Source organism: Miniopterus schreibersii (assembly GCF_964146895.1).
Source record: "Miniopterus schreibersii genome assembly, chromosome: 1".
Lineage (NCBI taxonomy): Eukaryota > Metazoa > Chordata > Mammalia > Chiroptera > Miniopteridae > Miniopterus > Miniopterus schreibersii.
The window spans coordinates 79,396-102,042 of record NC_138101.1 but is presented as its reverse complement, the minus strand read 5'-3'; the positions used below and the strand labels follow the sequence as shown (position 1 = coordinate 102,042).

Genomic DNA, 22,647 nt, shown 5'->3' with positions numbered 1-22,647 from the left:
TTTGTAACAGACATACAGCTGGACCATCATCATGGTATCGCTTGACCCTCAGTCTCCAGAGCCCTGGCCCAGACCCTGGATATGCAGGGAAGGGGCCTGCAGTGCAAATGTGGGGGGTGGGGCTGAGGCCCTTACAGTTGAGACATGGGTCTCCAGCACCCTTCATGAATCCTCCCCTGACCCCAGGGAGGGCATGTGGCCTGAGGACCAGGACAGGATGCTACATAAGCTGTTTAGGAGGCTTGGGCCCCAGCACCTGAGGGGAGAGCCAGATTCTGCTTTTTCTCACCTATTTCACTGTAAAATGAGTTCACAGGCAAGTGGAAGACGACATAGCAGCATCCCAGCACGTCAAAGCCCCATGTTTGGTTAAGGTGAGCCCACCTGTGAGGTTGGTGAGATCCGGCCTAGAGCAGCCAGCTGGCTCCAAGTTCCTCTGGGAACCTGGAAGAGCCCTGCTCCAGTCACAGGACCTTGTCACCAGGTGTGACTGACCTCATATAGAAAGGGAGAAATGCTCTTTCCTGTGAGGCCTGGCTGTGGGGCATGTCCACTACGCCCTCCCCATCTCTGCTGGGAGTGTGGGGGGAGCGCCTGGGTGACATCTGAATTGGCCTTCTAACAACTGGCCTAAACCTGAGCTGAAAGGAGTTCCCTAGGGGGTAGGGTTAAGTGTCATCCAGTGTTGGAGACAGATGCTTAGAGCTCACATTAGGAGTTAAAAGTCCATAATTTCTGCCAGATAATTAGAACCCATCTCACGTGTGTCCTGTGTTTCCCAGTTTGGGATGACTGCCTTCTCGGCTTCGTTAAGCCATTGGAGGCATGTGGTGTGCAGTAAGGGACCCCCAGCTGCAGAGGAGGGGGCTGGGCAGGCCACAGGTGTCAGACCACAGGTGCTGGGAGGGAGACCCTCCCTGACCTTTGGGTCACTCAGCAGTGACAACACAGGAAGCCTTGATTACAGATTACTTCTGTACAGCTCACATCTGATTACTGCTCTATTCACTGCCTTAACCCTCCTGCCAAAATTTCCTGATTGGTCCTTTGGTCATATACAAAGTGTCCTCTGCTGTAATTTCCACACAGAAAAAAAGGTCAACTTGTTTTCATTTTATTCCAAATTTGTTCCCTAAACTAGCTGGGAAACAGCATCTCTGTATCCCTCTATCTACCCATATGCACATAAACACGGGGACACTCAGCTGGTGCCTTGGAGTTTCACAGACTCAAGGTCTCAGGTGAGACTATGTATTCAGAGACGGATGAAGGTGTGTAGTGTAGGCTATGCTATTTGTTATTTGTAGTTCACTTTAGTTTATATAAAAACACAAACCTTAAAAAAAAATTCAAAGTATCCAAAATTGTGTTCAGTCATTGTCTCGGGCTTCCTGAACTCTTGTACCAAGTGGTTAGAGGTAGAGTACCCATAGGTGTGTGGGATGAGGGAACCGCCAGACCCCGCCGAGTGGCTCACAGGATGCAGCAGGTTGAGGACTTGGGTGCTGGGCCACCATTGCAAATTTCTGTGCCCACTGTAAGAGAAGACAAGATGGTGAGAGAGAGCCTCTCGTGCCCTAGCTGGGCTCCCTCCCGTCTGCTCCTGTACCCTCTGCAACCCTGCAGGAGGACGGGCTGAGCCGATTAGCTGGGACTCGGCCTTTCCCATCAGCCCTGGTGACACTTTCAGCCTGGCTTCCTGCATCCCTGAAACTGTCCTGTTTGTGTTGATTCCCTCCCACAGAAGGGAATAGCAGCAGAAGTCCCAGGGCTGAGGTGGCCGAGCACAGCTGAACACGAGGCGGCACGGTCACGGGTTCCAGTGCGGCCACAGCCGTTCCAGTGCAGCCACGTTCCCACAGTGTGGGGCAAACCGGGAAACAACTGCTTCCGACACAGCTGTTTAATTCTCTCTGCATGCGCTCAGACTTGGGGCTAACCAAGTGCCCACCCCCCGCTGGCTACGTCCTGTGCCACGTGGGCCCAGACCTTTCTTGGCCGCTGTCCTCTCCTGCTGCTGCTGCTCTTCCAGGGCCTTCACTTTCTCCTCATACTCATCGGCCAGGGCCTTCCACTGCTTCCTGTTGTTCTGCAGTCTCTCTAACATGGGCAGGGTCTCCTCATGGAAACGGGAAAACTCCTGGAGAGGGAGTCGAGACGTTGGCCTGACCTCCCAACTGCTCCCCGGGTGGAAGGGACAGGTCATGTCTGTTCCCATGCCCAGGTGATGTCTGTTCCCATGCCCAGGTGATGTCTGTTCCCATGCCTCGGTTCCGCTCTGAGGAGAACCCCGAAGGGCCTGCTGGCGGGAGGTGGTGTGGGGGGGCCACTGAGGTGCCACTTCCCAGCAAAGCCCTGAACAGGGGGAAGGGCTCTGCATTTGCATTCTTGAGGTTAGAATGGGAGCTGTGGGTGCGAATGCTTATGACACATGAGGTCCTAGCAGGGCAGGGACCCCAAGAATGGGGTAGAAAATGTCCACTGCAGAGGGGGTGGGGGAACTTGGCAGACAGGCAGATCCTGTGCTCCTCTCCTGTGTCTCATACACACACCACACACGATGCACACACACTCACACTACACAAGCATACCAGCACACAAGCTGTGGGCGTGCGGGTGCAGTAGGGGAGGGGACACTGCAGTGGGGCGGTGACCTGTGACATCAGGACTGAGTGCACACCCTGGTCCTGCCTCCACCCAGCACTTCAGCTGTGGAGGCAGGAAAGGGGGCTGGAATCTCAGTGAAGGGAAGTGAGGTGGCAGGGGGCCAAGGTGGGAGGGACTGGTCCAGTCAGGGCTGACCACTCAGAACTGGACAGCATCCTCCTCGGAGTGTAGGGTCTGCCCTGCAGCCCCCAAGGTGGCAGGGTGGAGCTCCGGACATGTGGGCATCACTGGGGAGAGTCTGTGCCATCAGATTACCCCCAGTCCCTGGCCAGTCCCCTGAGCTTTGTTTTGGTGTCCAGTTGTCACTTGTCAGTTAAGCAGCAGGCATCTGCTGGGCGAAGCACACCCAGCTGTGATGGGGACATCCCTGTCCTCAGGCTCACAGACACTGACGACGTGCGGCAGATGCACCTGCCGTCAGGGCCCCGAGAACAACATGCAGGCTGTGGGGAGCACCCAGGTGGGGCTTGGGGAAGGGACATTTGAGGCGAGACCTCGAGGTGACTGTGAGGACATTGAGAGGGAGGAAGCCCCATGCTGCCAAGGAGCTGACCAGACGAGGTAGAGGTGGGAGAATCTCGCTTGGGATGACACTGAAGATTTTGGATTTTAAGTGAATATGTGAGGAACATGGGGGCCGGGGAGGCCCCGGGCGATCAGTGACCTCACCAGCCCCTCCTGCCTCCTTCGACCCAGCAGGCCCCGAGCTGCCTGCTCACCTTGTACACGAAGGTGCACACAAAGTCGATGAAGCCAACCTGTAGTTTGGGGAGCTCAGCTGCCTTGTTCCGGTCCATCATTGGCTTTGGGGGGAGAAGGGACACAGTGAAGGGCAGGGGGCAGGTGTGCCGACATGTCCTCATCAGCCCCTCCCAGCTAAGATGAACAGGTCCATGGAGACACGTGGGAGGAGGGTGGAGCCCTTGGTCTGGGGCCCAGCCTGCCTGACAGACACTGGCCCTTGGAAGGGAAAGGCCAGGATGCCCCCTGCCCCTCTGAGCAATCGGGCCCTGGTTCCAGGGCATCCCTGTCAACGACCACGGTGCTGGCTTGTCCCAGTCCCCCAGCGGCCCTTCCTCCCAGCTCCTCGGAGCTCTCCATGGTGCTGAGCTGGGACTCCAGGCTCCCCTGGCCCAACCGCTCCTAGGCTTACAGGCGCTGTCCTTGGTGTCCCCACGCTCCGGACCCACCAAGCTGCCTCCTGTCAGTCTTTTCTTCAGTTACCCATGATCTGGGCTCACTGTGGTAAGGATGAGCCAGGCAGACCCTAGAGGCCTGGCCTGGAGGGGACCAGCCAGCTCCCTGTCCTTCCCCAGGAGACGCTGCTGGTGCGTCAGGGCACCCTTTCTTGCTGTCTGTACCTGGCCCAAGCCTTCTCAAGCCAGTGCTCAGACAGCTATTCACCGACTGGGCTGACTTGTGAGGCAGACTCTTTTCCCATCTCTCCCACGTTGCTGAACACCACTATGCTGTCCTTGACCCCTTGGTTCCTATGCAGGTGACATTGTGGTCTAGCGGCATATTCATGACCCCACACTGGTGACCTGAAGACCCCAGCCTCATCCGTCGACCACGGTGTGGGCCCCTGGGCTCCAGCCACCGGCTCTCTGGCCCGACACTCTCCCCATGGGCCACGCCTGTCCTGCCTGGCTTCCTGGAGCAGCTGAAGGCCCAGCTGTGTCCACTGTGAAGCTGCCAGGGCTCGTGGGGCCTCTTGGCCATGAGCCACAGCCTGGTTCTCTGAATGGGCATCACAGCTTTACCCAGATCCCAAGCGACCCAAATTCACACCCAGATCATGTCACATGACCCACAGAGATTGAGGTCCCAGGACTTCAGAATCTTAGGGGTTCCCCTGTCTGCACCAAGCCAAGACTGGAGCTCTCAAGGACCATGACGGGTGGAAGATTCCGGAAGCAACACTCACAATGGGCTGCTGATCCAGAACTGTCCTTTCCAAGTCACCTTGTTCCCAGAACTCTGCTGCCACCAGCAGAGCGACCTGGGGGGCACACAAGAGGCAGTCATGCGTTAGAGTTCAGCATTGGGTCAGAAACTGTCCCAAGAATCTGCTAGGAGGCTCCATGTCCCCAGTCTTCTTCCCTCCGACCCTCCAGGAGCCCCACTTTGTAAGCTGGCTTGACACACCCAAGCACAGTGGCACCTCCACCCCTGCAGCTGCTGGTGCCCGGCCCCAGAGCAGGGCAGTGCCCTCAGCCATACTCGAAAACCACAAGATCTTCCCCCCATGCCGGGCTTCCCCTGGACCAACCCACGAAGGAGGGAGGTCGTGCACTGTGACTTCTGACCTTGCTCTGGACTTCCCAGGGCTTGGTGATGGCAGATAGGTCACATGCAGTCATCATCATGGCCCTGTGAACAGAGAGAATGGAGGCAGGCCCAGCCTGGCTGCCCTCCATCCCCTCCATCCTGCACCCTCCTGCCTTCGATGCCTAGTGACCGTGGGGCTGGTGACCCCGGGGCCTGGTGGCCATGGGGCACGGGTCCCAGTCAAACAACCTTCCAGAAGGGGCAGCCTGTGCTCACCCACTCCACCTCTGCCTCGGCCTGTCCCCTGCACCACAAACTGAAGTCAGCAAGTATTTATTAGGTGTCTTCTGGGAGCAGGTGATTCACACCTACTTTCTCATGAGATTTCTGGGGCAGGCCTGGAGGAGATCCTGAATCTCCACTTTGAGTAAATTGTTGCTGAAGTCTACAAACTAGGAAACTGGCCTGTCTGACCCAAAATCCTGGGTCTCCCTGAAAGGACCAACGTGGAACATTTGTTTTGAGGCACCAAAGTCGATAAGAGGAGAGCTGTGCCTGGCTGGTGTGGCTCAGTGGTTGAGCATCGACCTATGAACCAGGAGTTTGAGGTTCGATTCCCAGTCAGCGCACATTCTGGGTTTGGGGGGCGTGCAGGAGGTGGCGGGTCAATGGCTCTCTCATCATGGATGTTTCTCTCCCTCTCTCCCTCTCTCCCTCTCCTTTCCTCTCTCTGAAATCACTAATAAAACCAATATATACATATGCATTTTTAAAGAGGGCGATTTCTTCCTGCAGGCGCGGGGCCCGTGGGCGGTTGCAGGCGGCGCTCACATCACTATCTCCTTCCGCGCGGGCTCCAGGGACAGGTGCCCGGCCCAGCTCCTCCTGTCCGCGAACTCCTTAGACTCGTCCACGATCTTCTGGAACAGCGTCCGCTTCCTGAACCCCACGAGCACGGGAGGGGTCACCTCACCCCCTCACCCCACGCGCGGTCCCACCCGCCCGTCCAGGGGCGGAACCCGGCGGGGAGCGCGGGCGCCGGGGCGGGTCCTCCCGGGATCGCCCGTGTTCCGCGCGTGCCCGGGGGCCCACTTGAAGTAGAGCGCCAGGTCCGTGGCCACGATGGCGATGTCCATGAGGCGGATCGCGTGCTCGTGCTGGCGGCGGCTCAGGCTCGCGAAGACGTTCAGGCTCTGCGGGGTGCGGTCTCAGCGCCCCCGCCCACTGCGGGTGCGGTCTCAGCGCGCCCCTTCCCCCCCCCCCCCCCCGCCACACCACTGCGGGTGCGGTCTCAGCGCCCCCCCCCCCCCCCGCGCGTCCTGGGCGCCGGCAGGCGGCCTCCCGCGGCCCGAGCCCCGTGGGGACCCTCGCGCCCCACCCGTCCCGCGGGCACCGACCTCCTGGGCCAGCAGCAGCTTCCCGAACTCCAGGTGGTGCCGCTCCAGGATGGAGGAGCCGTGCAGCCTGGCCAGGGGGCTCTGCGACCTGCGCCGCGGGGAGGGGCGGTCAGGAGCCCGGGGGCGCGCGCGGCCCGCAGCCCTCGGGCCCCCGCCTACTTGGTCTGGAACAGGTTGTTGGTGCCGCGGTGGTCGATGTCGTGGCACAGGCCGGCCGTCACCATGGCCAAGGCCTCCAGGTCGCTGTAGTAGCTCTTCAGGCCGCCCGTCTGCGGAGACAGGGCGCGTCCCGCAGCCCGGCCCACCCTCGCCCGCTCGCGGCGCAGCCCCAGGGGCGGGCGGGCGGGGGGCCCCCCCGCCCCCCCGCCCCCACCCCCCGCCCACCCCCGCCCCTCCCCGCCCCCGCCCCGCCCCCCGCCCCCACCCCCCCGCCCCGCCCCGCCCCCGCCCCGCCCCGCCCCTCCCCGCCCCCGCCCCCACCCCCCCGCCCCTCCCCGCCCCCGCCCCGCCCCGCCCCTCCCCGCCCCTCCCCGCCCCCGCCCCTCCCCGCCCCCGCCCCGCCCCTCCCCGCCCCCCCCGCCCCGCCCCGCCGGCCTCCCAGCCGGGCCAGCCCCGCGCGGCCCTCGGGCCCCGCCTCCCACGCGGGCCGCGCCCACGCACCGTGAGCAGCGCGAACATCGTCTGCGCCACGTTGAAGCCGTGGCGCCAGTTGTGGTAGGTGACCCTCCGGTACCCTTTGCTCACGGAGAACACGAACCGCACCAGGACCTGCGGGAGGTCGGGAGGGCCCCTTGCAGATCGCCCGGGGCCCCTGGGCCGCAGGGGTGACCGGGCCGCGCGGACGCCCAGCTCGGGGGGCCCAGCGCTCGGGGGGCGCCGGGGCCCCTCCCCTGTTGCCCAGCCCTGAGTCGGGGGGAGGGCCCCAGGGAGGGTCGGGCGTTTTAGAAGAATAGGCCCGTTTCTGGCACGATGTCCGAGTGGGGCAGGATGTGTGGGCACCTGGGGCCGGGTGGCTGCAGGTCCTGAGGGGGAGGGGGTGTGGGGTGCGGGGAGGTTATCTCTGGACAACAGACTGTGGGCCTAGGGGAGCCTCTTACTGTTCCTTGACTTTTAGGGCCGGAAAATTATTTGGAAATACTTTTTTTGGGGTCAGTATTTCTATAATTTTGGGGGTGTGTGTTTTCCTTTATATTTAGTAAAATGTCTTCTGAAAGTGCTGCCCTGATGTCGGGTATGAGGAAGGACGGCTCCCCTGCGTGGGGTAGGGGGCAGATGCTCCCGGTGTGAAAGGGGACCCCGGGGCAGCAGCAGAGCTGTGGGGAGCGGGAGGCGCCCCCACCGGGAGGGGGGCCCTGTGTTCCAGCTGTGGGGACCAGTGTGCTTTCCGCAGGCGGTGGGCTGCTTCTGGTCCTTCCCCGCCCCACGCCAGAGCCCAGTTTTGCCCAGGGATGCACCTAATGATCTCATGGCCTGGGACTCCTGTTTAGCACACTTCCCATCCTCCCGCCTGTCCATCCGTCCATCCTGCAGTCATTCATTCCAGGCCTACGCTCTGCTTGTTTCACCAGTCTACACTGTCCATTCTGTGTTGAGCATTCCTGCCCCAAACTCCGTGCAGGACCTGGGACCCCTGACCACACCCCCTCACTTCCCGGGGGACCTGGGACCCCGACCACAGCCCATCACCTCCTGGGGGTCCTGGGACCCCTGACTCCGACCTCACCTCCTGTGGGACCTGGGACCCCTGACTCTGACCTCACCTCCTGGGGGACCTGGGACCCCTGACTCCGACCTCACCTCCTGGGGGATCTGGAACCTGCGGACCACGCCGAGCTCGTAGTACATCTGGATGCCGCATTTGACCAGCTCCAGCTCCGTGCGCTCCAGGTCAGAGAACTGGAACTCATAGATGTCAAACTCGGTGGGCCCTGGCAGCACTTCCTTCTGTGGGAGGGACTGCGGGGCTGAGCGAGGCAGGGCCACCAAACTCCACTGGTTCCTTGTCTCTTCTCCCAGGAGCCCCAGTCCAGCCTCAGATACCCCCCGTCTGGTGACATCTGCCCTGCCAGTCGCTCTGGCCTGTAGCCTGGTACACGGATCCCTGGGTGGCTCGGCCCCCTTCCTTCCCTCTCCTCACACCCTTGGCCCAACAACAAGAACTTGCCTAACTGGGCAGACGCGGCGATGTTGCCAGGGAATTGAGCGTAAAGGCTCACCCTTTGGGAAGGTGCAGAGACACACACGACAGGCACATGGTACGCGGACAGCAGCCAGCACCACGGAGGACACTGCTTTCACACACTTAGTCTCCTGCCAACCCCCCCCCCCCCCCCCGGCCCTTCCAGCCTCCACCTCAGGGTAGGGCAGATTCTGACCAAGATTTCCCTCAGCTCCTCTTCCTCACAGTCAGCTGGCTCCTTCCCTAGGCATTCTCTTGTTGGCTGAGAGAGAAAACCGGTGTGTTATGAGGCAGTAACGGCATCACCTGCACCCCTCGTGAGCGCGGGACAGGTGACAGAATCGCCTACACCCTCGTGAGTGTGGGGCGAAGGACTAACGGGTGCTGCAGGAGGCCCAAGGAGCTCCCCACTTCAGAGACGAGTGACAGTGGCACACTCCTGCAGGTCCCTGCCTCTCCTGCCTGAGGGAGGCCTCACACAGCACCCAGGAAGGCGCCAGTCACTCCCTGCTCACAGCTTCCGGTCCGTCCTGATCCCTGAAAGGGACCCACCCTGGGCTGTGCAGAGCACATGGGACTCCAGGATGGGTCACTGCTCCTGGGTGCGTGCAAACCCAAGGGGCAGGGGGCTAGGAGTGTGTCCCCATAGGGCAGGGGGGCTTGTGTGTCCCAGTGGGGCCGGGGGGCCGGGAGTGGCAGGAGCAGTACCAGGATCAGCTGGATCTCGTCCCTGTCACATCTCACGTGGTAGAGAACCATGTCCTGGGCGATGTCCTTGCGGTTCTCCAGCTTGTTCATCTTGTCGTAGGTGTCGGTGTTCAGCACCGACCAGCCCAGGAACTGTGTGAGGGACTGTGGGCGGAGTGGCGCGTCACCCACCCCAGGAGCCCCCGCTGTCCTGGTGGGCGGTCCCCTGATCCTCGGCTCCAGGATGGGACCTCACATCTGCCCCATGTCCACTCTCCTCTGGCTGAGTGCAGGGGCTGGGGGCGGAAGCAGAGGGCGTATTCTGCCCATCACACCTGTGCCGGGCTGTTACCTCCATGAGGACTTCATCCTGCTCATCGAAAGGCTTCCCGTCCTTCCTGTTGTAGAAGGTGGCCACCCCCACGGTCTCCTCCTTTCTGTTGACGATGGGCATGGACAGGACATTCTTGATGACCCACCCGGAGTCGTCCAGAGGGCCTTCCTGCAGGGACAGGCATCTGAGTTGACTGCTGCTCGGGTCTGGCCCTGGCCCCTCAAACGGCAGTGACCGGGTCCAGGTCCTCCTTCCTCTGAGATCTGTTCAGCCTCCCCCCCCCCCCAGTCCACTAATTGCTTTGCATCCACAGAGGCTGCATGCCCGTCCCCGCAGGGCATGTCACCGTGTTAGTGCTCCCGTCACACAGGGCCCTACTCCCAGGGCTCGCACGTTCCTCACACCCTGCAGCTGGTCCTCCCTTGCTGCTGCTGGTGCCTGGCCAGTGAGATAGGAACACTGGCCAGTTCCCAGAGGAGCCCTTAGCGACAAAGCCCACTTCCACTGGCCCTCTCGGAGCTCACCTCTTCCAGAGAAGAGCCCTGGGCCGGGGCCCCAGGTGAGGGTGAAGGGAGCAGATGTGAGCCCTTGCTGGCTCCAGCTGCGCCCAGCAAACTGGCAGACGTGAGTGTGAAATACAGGGTGTCCCCCCAAAATGCAGACACACTTTGAGTATTATAAAGCCAGTGTTTATTAACACTGAAAAGGAGTGAAAATTAAGTGAGTTGTCAACTGTCAAAGTGTATCTACATTTTTGGGGGCACCCTGTATTGTATTTGCTGCTGTTCGTCGCGGAGATTTTGAGGTTGTATCTTAAGCAGCAAAAACTAACTTTAACCATTTTCTTTTTTTTGTTAACCCTCACCTGAGGGTATTTTTTCCGTTGCTTTTCAGAGACAGTGGAAGGGGGAGGAGAGAGAAACATCGACTGGTTGCCTCCTGCACAGAACTGGGGATCGAGCCTGCAACTGAGGTACCTGCCCTCAGCCAGAATAGAACCCGGGACACCTCAGTCCACGGTCCAGTGCTCCAGTCACTGAGTCAAACTGGCCAGGGCGCCAACCATCATTTCTGAGCCACGACACCTTATTTCCTAAGCACAATACCTTTTCTGTTAACAAACAGACAGATACCTGGAATTTGAACATCTCATCAGCAGCTGCATTCATAATGTTACATATCTGGAAAGGGTCAGAAGACAGTTTCAGCTGCTTAGCCACGTGGACAATGTGGTTCTGAAAGGGACTGTCCAGCCCGGGAGCTTCTACGGAGGCAAAGTGGGGAGCAGGGAGCTGGCGGAGGTGCATGCAGGCTGGCAGGAAGACCAGGTGCCAGGGCAGGGCCCTGGGGACTCACAAAGCCATTTTCTGCCACGTAGGTTGGGAGGCCACTGGCCAGGGCCCAGTGATCCACCGGGGGTGTGCTGGGGAGAGAAGCAGAGGTCAGGTGGACCAGACACCTGGGCTGTGAGGTGTGTGTGTGATTCTGGCTCAGACGTGTATGTATTCACGCTTGCTCCATTTTCTGAGCTCCGGGTCGGGCAGGGATTGTGGGGAGGTGGCAGGGATGGGGGGAGGGCACCTGTGCTGCCTCATTCCTCTTTCCCTGTCCACAGTGAGGCCCCCTTGCCCCATAGGAACCCCAATCTCTGGAGCTGAGCGTTGGTCCCCTGCACTGTGGGCCTGGCCCTGACCTGTGGACCCCAGTCCCTGCATAGGGCCTGTGTGGTGGGGTCCTATGGGGCATGGGGCTACATGGCCACATGGCTGTAGGGCTGAGACCCCGTCTCTGTAGGTTGGAGTCCTGCCCTGGGTTCCCTTCCTGCTGTGCTGTGCTACTCACTGGGCTGGATGTCCCCTCCAGTCCCGTCTCACTGAGTATACAGTGTTGGTGCTCCCCTTCTAGGGCCTCCACCTGCCTGGGGTGGCCAGGTGAGCCAAGAGGAGACCTACAAGGCCTCCAAGGTCAGGTGCTGCTGACAGGGCCACCTAGACAGCTCACCTGACACCCTGGACTTCTGCAGATGTTCATGGGGCCTTGGGCCGTCACCTCCCTCCTCACTGCCCCCATTCATTTTCTCCCAGATCAGCTGGTCAGCTGCCCTCCCCATCCCTGTGGGTGGCGCTCACAGCCCAGGGAGCTTTGCTGTGCATAGACAATGCTCGTGGGACCCCGGCACTCACGGGATGACCTTGATGTCTTCCTTGCCGTGGAGAATGTAGTCGATGACTTTGTAGAAGAGGATTTCCTGAGAAGCAGACCACAGCGCTGGTTGCAAGGGGCTCCCGGGCCAGCACTCCAATGGGAGCCTCTGGGAGAGGAGGCTCTCTATTCCTGGCCCCCACCTCCTCCCCACTCTCCCTCCCCTCCTGGGCTGGGCTGGGACAGGCCCCTTGCTGCCCTAGGGCTGGAGTGTGGAAACTGAGGCATGACTTACACGGCCATCAGGTGTGTGTGGGCCTGAGTACGGCTGGGCTTCTCCCATCAGAACAGGCCACACATCGAAGAATTCCTGGTGGAAGAGAGGGAGAGAGGTAGTGAGTCAGCACCAAGTGGGGCCAGGCTGGCCGGAGCCCCAGGGTGGTGGTGGTGCTGAGGCCTCACCTTCTCCTTGGTCATATCCAGGAGGCCCACTGAGTACCGGTCGCAGTTCAGGTAGGCCCGCACCGTGTAGAGGGCCTTGTGGAACTGCCGCTCTATGTCGGTCAGCTCCTCAAACACCTTGTTGGCAGACCACAGCAGCACCTGTGGGAGTGGCACACCTGTGGCCCGCGTTCACCCCTACACACCTGTCTGGCCACAGAAGCGCCTGGGCATGAACTGTCCCACCTGAGATGCACATGCACATGCATCTGCCCACAGGGCCCTGAGGGACACTGAGCCAGTGCCCCCCCCAACACATCTGTAAAGAGGGATGCACCCCAGCACCTGCCTTTCTACTGCCTGACCCGGGAGCCCTGGGAGCCTAGGGGAAGGCAAGGCCTCCAGCTTTAGCCACGTATCTGCCAGCACTGCCTGGTGCTCACCTTGTGCTGGGTCAGTGACAGAGTGAGTGTGATGAAAATTGGAATCAGTCGCATGAAGCCCCCCCAGCCAGCCCCCCCGGCCAGCCCGAGGAGCGGGCATTGAGGACACGCGCTCGTGGACTCCTGGGTCTCAGCAAAATGAGGTGAGAGTAATGGTTTACTGACACATCCCTGAGGCCCTGCCTTGGATATCCCCCGCCCCCTGGCCTCAGGCTGCTGTCCAGGGCTGGTGGCCAAGCTCACACTAACTCCGTGTGGTGCCCCTCCTCAGTTTCTCCATCTCCTCAGCTAAAGCCCCAAAGGCAGGTCACCTCCAGGCCCCCCCAACACCCACCCAGCACCCGACCTGTCTCCTGGCCTGTAATGAGCACTGCCTGGGGCCGAGCCCCTCCTCCTCCTCCAAGATCGTCCCTCGCATGCTCCCTTCCTGCCAGCCCCTCTCAGGGTCCTTTGTAGTCCCCGCTGTCACAGGCAGGAACTGGCTCTGGTGACCCCACTTGCCCTGGAGTCCTCTTGCCAGGAGGCAGCCCATGGTCCCGGCAGACAAAATGTTCCGGGGGGCGTGGCCTCACCTCCTCTGTGCCCACCCCTCTCACTCCCCTGGGCCCTCAGCACTCACGGTGACCCAGCACAGGGCCTTTGCACAGGCTATCCTCTGCCTTCATAGCCCTCGTTCCGGGGCTTTCTCATGCTGGAGTCTCAGCCTCACATCATCTCTGGGAGGCCCTCCTTCAGCATCCATGGAGCCAGGTCCCCTGCAGCACCCCTTTCGTTCCCAACCTCCCAAAATAGTCTCTTCACTCAACCACAAGCTGTGCGAAGTCAGGAGGCCAGAGCAGCCTCACCTGGAGTGCTCAGAGGGTGTTTGTTGACAGCATGGAGGGCTGTGAGAGTCACAGACTCTCTGAACTGTGGGTCCAGTGGCCAGCTGCCACCTAGAAGCCTGCACACATGTCACCGCATGTGTCAGCTGGTGGATGAGCACGCCAGTGCCCCTGCTAAACAAAAGTGGCCAGCTCAGGACTCAGTGCACATCCCCCACACACTTGGGTAAAGACGCCCACTTGGCTCTTTCCCCAGGAGCACCTAGGTGGGACTCCCCCACTCCTACCCTGACCCTCCATCTCTGTTACCCCCTGTCACTCCCATGCCCCAATTAGACCAGAGACCTGTCCTCCGTGCTGGACCCTCATCTGAAGCAGATTCTATACCAGCCTGGAGGAAATGAAGCTCACAGTGTCGGTGTCCCCCCTCCCCCCCTCCAATCTTCCTGCTTGTTTCTAACTCTGGGAGCTGAGCCCAGGATCTTTGGACACACCAGGTGGATTTTAATCAGGGTGCCTCCATGTAGCTCCAAGGCCAGCAGAGCAAACAGCCCAAAGGCCCTCTGCCCCCAGTCAAGACCCCGCCCCCCCGAATGTGCCGACCCCCGTGTGCCCTGGAACTTCATCCCAGGGGCCTCATGTGGGGCCTGTGCCACTGCATCATCACCCTGCCACTCACATGGCCCCACCTGAACTGCCTCCCTCCTTCGTGGGTGGACCCTAGGCTGTTTCTGCCTTGAGGGCTATGAAGCGTGTCTGGATGGGGCCTCACTTTGCTGGAGAAGCTAGAGACTCAGGTTCTTATGTGGCATCTCGACTTCATCGGAAACTTGTTCAAACAAGGGCCTGTGTCCACTGACACATGCTTGTCTTCGGGGTGCAGCTCTCACCTCTCCTGTGAGTCTCCAGAACTTCAGCCCTCCCCAGAGAGCGGTGACTCCTCTGGACCCCTCTGGACCCTGAGCCTGCTCTCATTAGCACCCGGTGATGCCACATGTCGTGTGACCAGGACACCAGGAGTGTGGGCCAGTGGGGCCGCAGCATTGCCTCCCTGGCTTCATTCAGTGTATCCTGGTTCAGGTCCCAGACAAAAGCTGGAGTGATGTTGAGGGGCTGCCGGGGACCTTGGAAACCAGGGAACAGACAACACAGAGGGCTGCATACCCCCTGAAGGCCTAACCTCATGCTCGGACCCCCGGAGGCGGTGTCGGGACCCCCAGCTTGGTGGAGCCAGATGGAAAGGTGACCTCAGAGAGTCCTGCGAGCCCAGTGATGGGTTCAGTGCTCATCTTGTGGCAGCAGGTGTTAAGTGGTCAGGAAGCCTGAGAACCAGTTGTTAAATGCCGCCAATATTAACATTAAGTGACATACATTTAAAAATTAAGAACATTACATTAAAACTATATTCCTATACCTATTCATATACCTATTCCTATTCCTTCCCAATTACTCATCCTCTTATAACAGGTCTTGAATGCAATGACTTAACAAGAGCAATTTAAGGAAGCTAAATAACCCAGAACCGGACCGACTTTATGGAGCCACTGTGCCTGAGAAGCCGGCAGTGAGGAGGGGCCCAAAGGGAGGTGGGCAGCCCACTGAGCTGGGTGGTAGCAGACTGTCCAGAAGAGAGTTTCAGTTCAAATTTAAATTTACCTAAAAATAATAATTTTAATGGAAATTTAAATACCACCTTAGAAAGGTACAGCCTTTTGGACACAGGATACAACCTTTTTTAGAGTAAGTACAGAAAGTGTTGCAGTCGGCCTAAAAGCAGCCACTGATCAAGAAAGCGGTGAAGCCCGGCCGGCGTGGCTCAGCGGTTGAGCGTCGACCTAGGATCCAGGAATTGAGGTTCGATTCCCACTCGGGGCACATGCCCGAGTTGCGGGCTCGATCCCCAGCAGGGGGCGTGCAGGAGGCAGCCGATCAATGACTCTCATCATTGATGTTTCTATCTCTCTCTCCCTTCCTCTCTGAAATCAATAAAGATATATTTTAAAAAATTAAAAAAAAAATTGATGCCCAGGCTGCATTCCAGGCCAATTAAATCAGAATTTCTGAAGATCAGTCCTGGGCAAAACAAGACATATTTAAAAAAAAAAAAAGAAAGAAAGCTGTGAAGCCCTGGCTGGTGTGGCTCAGTGGTTGGAGCATTGGCTCAAGGACTGAAGGGTCTTGGGTTTGATTCCTGGTCAAGGGCACATACCTGAGTTGCAGGCTCGATCCCCAGCCCCGGTTGGAGTGGGTTCGGGAGGCAACCCATTGATGTGTCTCTCTCACATCGATGTTTCTCTCTCTTTCCCCCTCCCTCCCTTCCACCCTCTAAAAATCAATGGGAAAAATATCCGTGAGTGAGAATTAACAAAAAAAAAGGCTTGAAGCTCAACAATGTAATTATCTTAATTCCAATAATAGATCTCTCTCCTAGTTTAACACTGGATTGTCCTATCATGAGACAGGTGCAGCCCTGTTATTGTGAGAAACAAGAATAATTTTTTCGTGCATAAGGTTAGCTCAGAACAAATAACCCTGATCCTTTAAGAACAAAATAAGTAGGACCCGACAATCCACAATTATTATGCACGCTGTTCCCTGCCCCAGGGAGCACTCCAGGACCGATGAGGTGGAAGAAGCTCTGGAAACACAAGCCTGCCTGCTCACCACAAGTGCCACCTCCAACATTCCCAATATGATGTTATTTTTCAAATTGATTTCAGCGAGAGGGAGGGAGAGAGAGAGAGAGAAACATCAATGATGAGAGAGTCATGGATCGGCTGCCTCCTGCACGTCCCTCACCGGGATCGAGCCGGCAACCTGGGCATGTGCCCTGATCAGGAATCAAGTATTGATCTCCTGGATCCTAGGTCGATGCTCAACCACTGAGCCACACCAGCTGGGCCAGTGTTCCCAATATTAGAGGCTGTGCAGTGGCCATGGTATCCTGACCTGAAACACAGTATGAGCCCCTGCTCTCTAAATAAGGACTCGAGTGAATGGCCACATGAGGATTTTTTTTTTGCTTTTGTTATTGTTGTTAATTCACACCCGAGGATATTTTTTCCATTGCTATTTAGAGAGAGTGGAAGGGAGAGAGAGAGAGAGAGAGAGAGAGAGAGAGAAACATCGACCGGCTGCTTCCTTCATGCAAGGGATCGAACCTGCAACCCAGGTACATGCCCTTGGCCAGGATCGAACCCGGGACCCTTCAGTCCACGGGCCAATGCTCTAACCACTGAGAAAAACCAGCCAGGGGTCCTATACCACTTTTTGAGGCCAGCATGACTCTAATACCAAAACCAGATAAAGACATTACAAGAAGTAAAAACTACAGACCAAAATCTCTTCTACATACAGATGCAAAAATTCTTAACAAACTAGTAGGAGATTTAATAATATATAAAAATGTTTACACTCCAGGAATGATTACTATTAACATGCCTCCTCTTCCCAGTTAGATGTACAGCTTTAATGTAGTTTCAATGAAAATATCAGCAAACCATTTTGTGGATGTGGAAAGACTGATTTGAAAGCATACAGGAAAAGCCGAAAGCACAGACTAGCAGGCACAATATCCAGGAAAAAAACAGCGGGAGGACTGATATTCCCAACTTCAACACTAGTGATCAAGATAGGATGGTACTGTGCTGGCCAGCGTGGCTCAGTGGTTAGAGCGTCAGACCTCCCCCCCCCCCCGAAGGGTGGAGCACAGAGGATTTTTAGGGCAGTGAAGTCTTCTTTTTAAAATATGTTTTTATTGATTTCAGAGAGAGGAAAGGAGAGGGAGAGAGAGATAGAAACATCGATGATGAGAGAGTCATTGACCAGCTGCCTCCTGCACGCCCCCCACTGGGGATGGAGCCCGCAACCTGGGCATGTGCCCCGACCGGGAATCAAACTTTGATCTCCTGGATCAGAGGTCGATGCTCAATGGTTGAGCCATGCCGGCCGGGCTGAATCATTCTTTATGATACTGTAATCGTGACTAGATGTCATGATGCACTTGTCGAGACCTACAGAAACGCATGAAGAACTGACCCTAATGCATGCAAATTTAAAAAACCATTTAGTAGGTTGGTGGATTCCAACCAAGAATACGGCCTGCGGCACCAGAACCTGACTACGCTGAAACGCAGGGCCCACTCTCTGAAGGGGCTGGAGCAGGAGGTGCTGAGCACGGCCACCAGAATGCGTGGGCTTGGTAACACCCAGGGCGCAAGCAGCTGCCTGTGAACACTGTCCTCCAGTTCCCTGGGGCACACTGGCTAACACTGCGACCCCGAGGCACACACACTGAAATCGAACTGCTATGTGTGGCACGAGGCAGGAGCAGGCATCTCGGTTGGAGTGGCATTTGCACAGAGCTAGGGAGGGAGACGACAGGCAGAACTCACAAGAGTGTGGACACAGAGGTTCTGTGCACAAACAGGGCGCTCGCACCTGTGCATGCCTCTGTGTGTGTGTGTGGGGGGGGGGCGACCTGCTTGCATGTCTCCTCGCTGGGTGGGGCGACAGGGCCTGGAAGCCGCAACACCCTGGAGCAGTGAGCACACCCCTCTCCAGAGAGAGGAACCAGGGCCCCTGGAGAAATGGCTGATTCCACGACTGGTATGAAATGCAGAAATGACCGTGGAGCGTCCGGTGGCCCCAGAAAGTAAGGACCTGCAAATAATAACTGACAACCAACCAAAGAACAGCAGCCCCCACAGCAGGGGTGGGGTCACAGCCATAGGACTTACATCAGAACAAGCCGAGCCACAAAATTGGTAACCTTGTGTTGGCTTGTAACCTAAGTCGTAGGACCCTGAGTCAGACTAATAGAAACAAATAATTGCACAAATAACAATAGGTAGACGAAGCTCCTGTGCAAACCCTGTTCCCACAGCGCAGACCAAAGTGGAATCCCTTCCGAGCTGCACATGCAGTCAGTGTCTCTGGCCCTGAGCCTGGCCTTATGCTCCCAGGCCCCTGCTCTCAACCTCCACCTGCCCACAGCCTTTCCTCCCCTTAGGACTTCCTCTCCCCCTGCCCCTCACCAAGTGTCCTGCCCCTGCCCCTTCTGCACAGGCCACACATGAGCACCAGGACTCTGGGCTTCGTTCCCTGGGCTGGGGCCCCAGCCCCACTAGCCCTGACCCTGGAAGGAGTCTCTTCTGGAGGGTGTCATCCCAGGTACCCAGCACCGGGATGTGGTTAGAAGACCCTCCAACCACCTGCCCAAGATGTTCCTCCTGAGGCCCATGGGTCTGGAGGAATCCCCCAAACTCAGCCCTTCTCTGCAGACACTGAGACAAGCCCAAGCAGCTTTCACCACTTTAGACAGGTTTGCAGTGGCTGAGCAGGCCGCAGACTGCATCCAGTCAGAGCAGAAGTCAGGACGGCATGGAGCAGCCAGTCACCCTCCCAGTCCTCTGAGGCTCAGCCATGATGTGGGGCTTTCTCAGCCCCAGACCCACAGTGACTCTGTCCCCCTGACCCTCACTGTTTATTCAGGGCTCCCATGGGCCAGGCACACGGAGGCAGGAGGACATGAACAGGACCCACCCATCACCGCAACTCGAAGTCCCACCCTGCTCCCTCTGGTCCCCACGCCCCTCGCAGCAGGGCACGACCTGGACACACCCCCTTGCTGGAGGGCCGGGATGCGGGGCCAGCTGGCTGGCGCGGGTACCTGACCACGACGTGTCTCGCAGTTATGCAGGTAGCTCAAGTGGTAGATCTTTAGGTTCAATGCTCCGAAGTTCAGGTACTTCAGGAAAACCTGGAAGTTGCAACAACAGGAGTTAAAGCCTGGTTTTCGGGTGTGTCCTGGCTGCCGTGGATGTGCACGGACAGACCGACAGACCTCGACAGCCGCACATGCTCCCTGCACAGGATAGAGAGGCCCTGACACTCACGTCTTCATCGCTGCTGGTGAAACAAGGGCCGTCCAGCTTGTTCAGGGCCATGACCACGGCCACTACATCCTTGCCGTTCATGATGGGTGTGGCCAGGATGTTCCTGGTCACGTAGCCGGTCAGCTTGTCAGCGAAGGAGCTGAAGTGGGAGCTCTGTGAGGTGACAGGAGAAGAGTCAGGGGCCATGGCTCTGTGGACTTGGGGTTAGATGACCTCGTGGAGGCCCCCAGGCCAGTGCTGACACCCAGTGGCCTTGTCCCCCGGCATCGGGAGCCTGGAAAGCATGTGAGGACATGGCCACTGGCCTGTCCTTGGACAGCAGCCTACCTTGGAGACAGTGATTGCAGCTCTGGGTTTCAAACTCTGCATAGTCCTCACAGCATCTCCCTCTTTGTGCCCCACCTGAGCTGTGGGCAGAGCTGGGTCCCCCACACCTGTCCCCTGGGTCACCTCCCCAATCCCTTCTGGCCCTCAGCCGCCTGGGCCAGCCCCACATGCTCCTCCCCAAACATCAGTGTGAGCCGAATGAATGGCGTCCTCATGGGACAGCCAGCGGGTGGGGGTTGAGCATCCCTCGCACCCCCAGGATCTGTCCACAGCCCCTGTGGGTCTCCAAGGCCTGTGCTCCAGAGGGTGTCTGCCCCATGTGGCCATTTCCCCAGGTGACAACGTTGTGCGCCTCTGCCCCAGGGCGGGTCCAACCACTCAGAGTGGCTTATCAGCGTGGCTCCCTGGTTGGGGGAGGTGGAGGGGCCTCTGAGGTTCTCTCTCCACTGGGAAAGGGTCAGCGAGCCTGGACTTGGCCCCGGTCCAGGACCAGGGGTCCTCCCAGGTGACCTGGACTCTATCCTTCAGAGGAGATGTGACCCCAGCCTCATCCCCCCGCTCCCCTACTGCTGAAAAGTTTTCATACATGACCAATGTGGTGCAGTGGCCACAGCCGAGGGCACAGAGTCAGACACCCTGACTGGGGACGGGACGGCACTGTTTGAGCTCTGGCCAGGACAGGATGTTCAAGCCTCTATCCTCACCATCCTTGTAAGTGCTCCTTACATTTTTTTGTTATTTACTGTTAGAGAAACTTTCTCGGGATTAAGCAAGGAGTGTAGCAGACACGGGGGTGATGGACCCCATGTGACTGCCAGAGGCTTGTCCTCTGCTAGGCTGTCTGGTCCTGGGGGCTGCCCTCACTGCCCAGGCCATTGGGGTCTGAGGAAGCCTGGGGGGAGGCAGGTCCTGTCCTCCTGACAGGGCCGTGTGGCTGGAGCCAACTCCTCCCCTCTGTCCTTCCTGATTCTTAGAGAGGCAGCTGCCACCTGCAGCCACGTGCCACCTGGGGTCTGAGGGAAGTCAGCAAGCAAGCTCTGGGGTGGTGGCTTGTCCAGCTGTGGCACCAACGTCGGTGACACAGTGTTCAGCTCCGACCCACAGAGAGCTCATGGCCGCTTGGCCGGCGAGGGTCAGGGTCTGTGTCCTGAGCACGGGAAGGTCTCCACACTCTCACAGCCCCTCCGTCCACCACCCTCTCTCTGGTTCCCTTCAAAGCAGCTGCCACTCAGGCGGTCACATTCTTGGCTTTGCTGCCGACTCTCCTTACTGTCCTTACACCCATGGGATCCTGCCCAGATGTGCCAAATATCCACTTTGGCTCCCATGCATGGGGCCTTCGCCCTAGGGCTCGAGGCTGCAGCTCCTGGTGACCCCACCACACGCAGCACGAAGGTGGACAGAGCCCCAGGGAGACAGCCCTGCAGGGGGCGGCACATGGCCTGGGGCAGCCCAGAGGATTGAACCAGACCCTCAGGGCAACCATGGGGCACCCACAACCCAGGCTTGAGGGCAGGGAAGCTGGAAAACAAACCCCTTGGTCAGAGGAGGGAGGGACAGACACAGAGCCAGGAGGAGGAAGGCCCCCACTGCTGGACTCCCCTGTTCCGAGGAAATTCATGCCCCCTATATTCCGATTCTGGGGTGACCTATTTCTTAAAGAGGAGGTGAGGAGGAGGCTAATCCTGGGGTTTATTCTCTTCAGGTCACAGGGTGCAGGTGGCCCAGGGCACATGAGTTTAAGAGGATTGCAGCCTGGCTGCTTCCTGTCCAGGCCAGGGGAGCCTGGGGGTCCACGCACATATCCATCTGTCTCTAGGAACCAGGGGGCAGTGGCTGCTTGGGAGCTTGGCCCCTCTGGACTCCTTCATGGGAGTGGGAGAGGCTGACCCAGGTCATGGCTCCTGCTTCTAGCTCCCAGGCCTGACCCCCTCAGAGGTGGGGAGAAGGCACTGGCTCCCCCCCACAGCTGCAGCCTCTCCCTGCTTCTCCCGGGAGCACCCCTCTCTCCCCCCTCCCGCCCCTCATCCACACATGGCCGTGGCTGGGGCCTGTGGGATCCCCGCAGCCCCTGCAAGGCACGGCCCGGAACCCACCTCGCTCACATCCTTGACATTCACCATTTTCTTGGTCTGAGCCACGTGGCCCACGACCCCGATGTCCAGGGGGAAGACGATCTCTGAGTCGGGGGGCACCAGGCAGTCCTCCAGGACGCTGCCTGGCTGCACGCTGAAGAGGCGGGTGGCCAGCTCGGCCACGCCATTGCGCTGGCGGTGCATGAAGAGGCTGCAGCGGTCGGCGTGCAGGATGGGGCAGAGGCGGCGCAGGGCCTTGAAGAGCACCCGCTCCATGTTCACGTTTTCCTGTGTGTCCTGCACCAGCTCGAACAGCGCCCTACTCTCCTCCACCTGGCACAGCTCCTGGAAGCTGCTGCAGTCCACCGGGAGCCCGTCCTCGCAGGCCCGGGCCACATGCTCGGGGCTCAGCCTCTTCCCAAAGTACTGGTCGGCAAAGCCGGGGTGCTGGTTCAGGTACTGCCTCACTTGCTCCTCGCTGAGGCTCATGGTGTCTACCTGCCCGTCCTGGAAAAGCTGCCAGTCCCCAGGTGTACTCGGATTCCCCACAAACACTGTCATCAGCAAAGCCTTTCTTAGGGATGATTAGAGCCGAGAGTCCTGGGAGGGTGCCAGCTGACTCACCCATGCCTGCCCCCCTCACCTTAGGTCCTGGACTTCTTGCTTACCTGGAAAAATGGGGGCTTCAGGTGACAGCTCAGGGGCTCCTGCCTGCGGCAAGGGTCCTGAGCAGCTGGGGAGGGAGGTGACCCTTTCTACCTGGCTCCACAGGCAGCCCCAGATCTCCTTGGCACCCAGACCTGGGCTCAGGCGTACTGAGCCGGTGGGGCATCTGCTTTGGGGAGATGCAGCCAAGTCCCAGGCAAGGAGAGACCCTCCTCACAAGGGTGCTGGAGGTCAGCAGGCACAGCTTGGGCTCCATCCCCACAGAGGGAGGTGGGGACGAGGGAGGAAGGTGGCCCA

At 58.8% G+C, this 22,647-nt stretch overlaps 1 protein-coding gene across 2 annotated transcripts; it reads right to left on the bottom strand.

Moving 5' to 3' along the window:
- Nucleotides 1–1,093: 1,093 nt before the first annotated feature.
- PDE6B (phosphodiesterase 6B) lies at nt 1,094–22,173 on the bottom strand (the record flags this gene model as incomplete). Of its 2 annotated transcripts, none has more annotated exons than XM_081136079.1 (22): nt 1,094–1,535; nt 1,990–2,140; nt 3,387–3,470; nt 4,595–4,669; nt 4,977–5,040; nt 5,770–5,877; nt 6,031–6,131; nt 6,336–6,423; nt 6,495–6,604; nt 6,996–7,103; nt 8,133–8,279; nt 8,711–8,776; nt 9,223–9,366; nt 9,554–9,703; nt 10,669–10,716; nt 10,892–10,958; nt 11,719–11,783; nt 11,973–12,047; nt 12,140–12,280; nt 19,057–19,146; nt 19,283–19,435; nt 21,706–22,173. In XM_081136079.1, 22 exons carry the CDS (start codon nt 22,171–22,173, stop codon nt 1,474–1,476), a joined length of 2,565 nt encoding a protein of 854 aa, XP_080992205.1. The 2 variants fall into 2 exon arrangements, with proteins under 2 accessions (XP_080992205.1, XP_080992204.1); XM_081136078.1 differs by having other exon boundaries at nt 1,474–1,535; nt 1,978–2,140.
- Between the last annotated feature and the right edge of the window lie 474 nt (nt 22,174–22,647).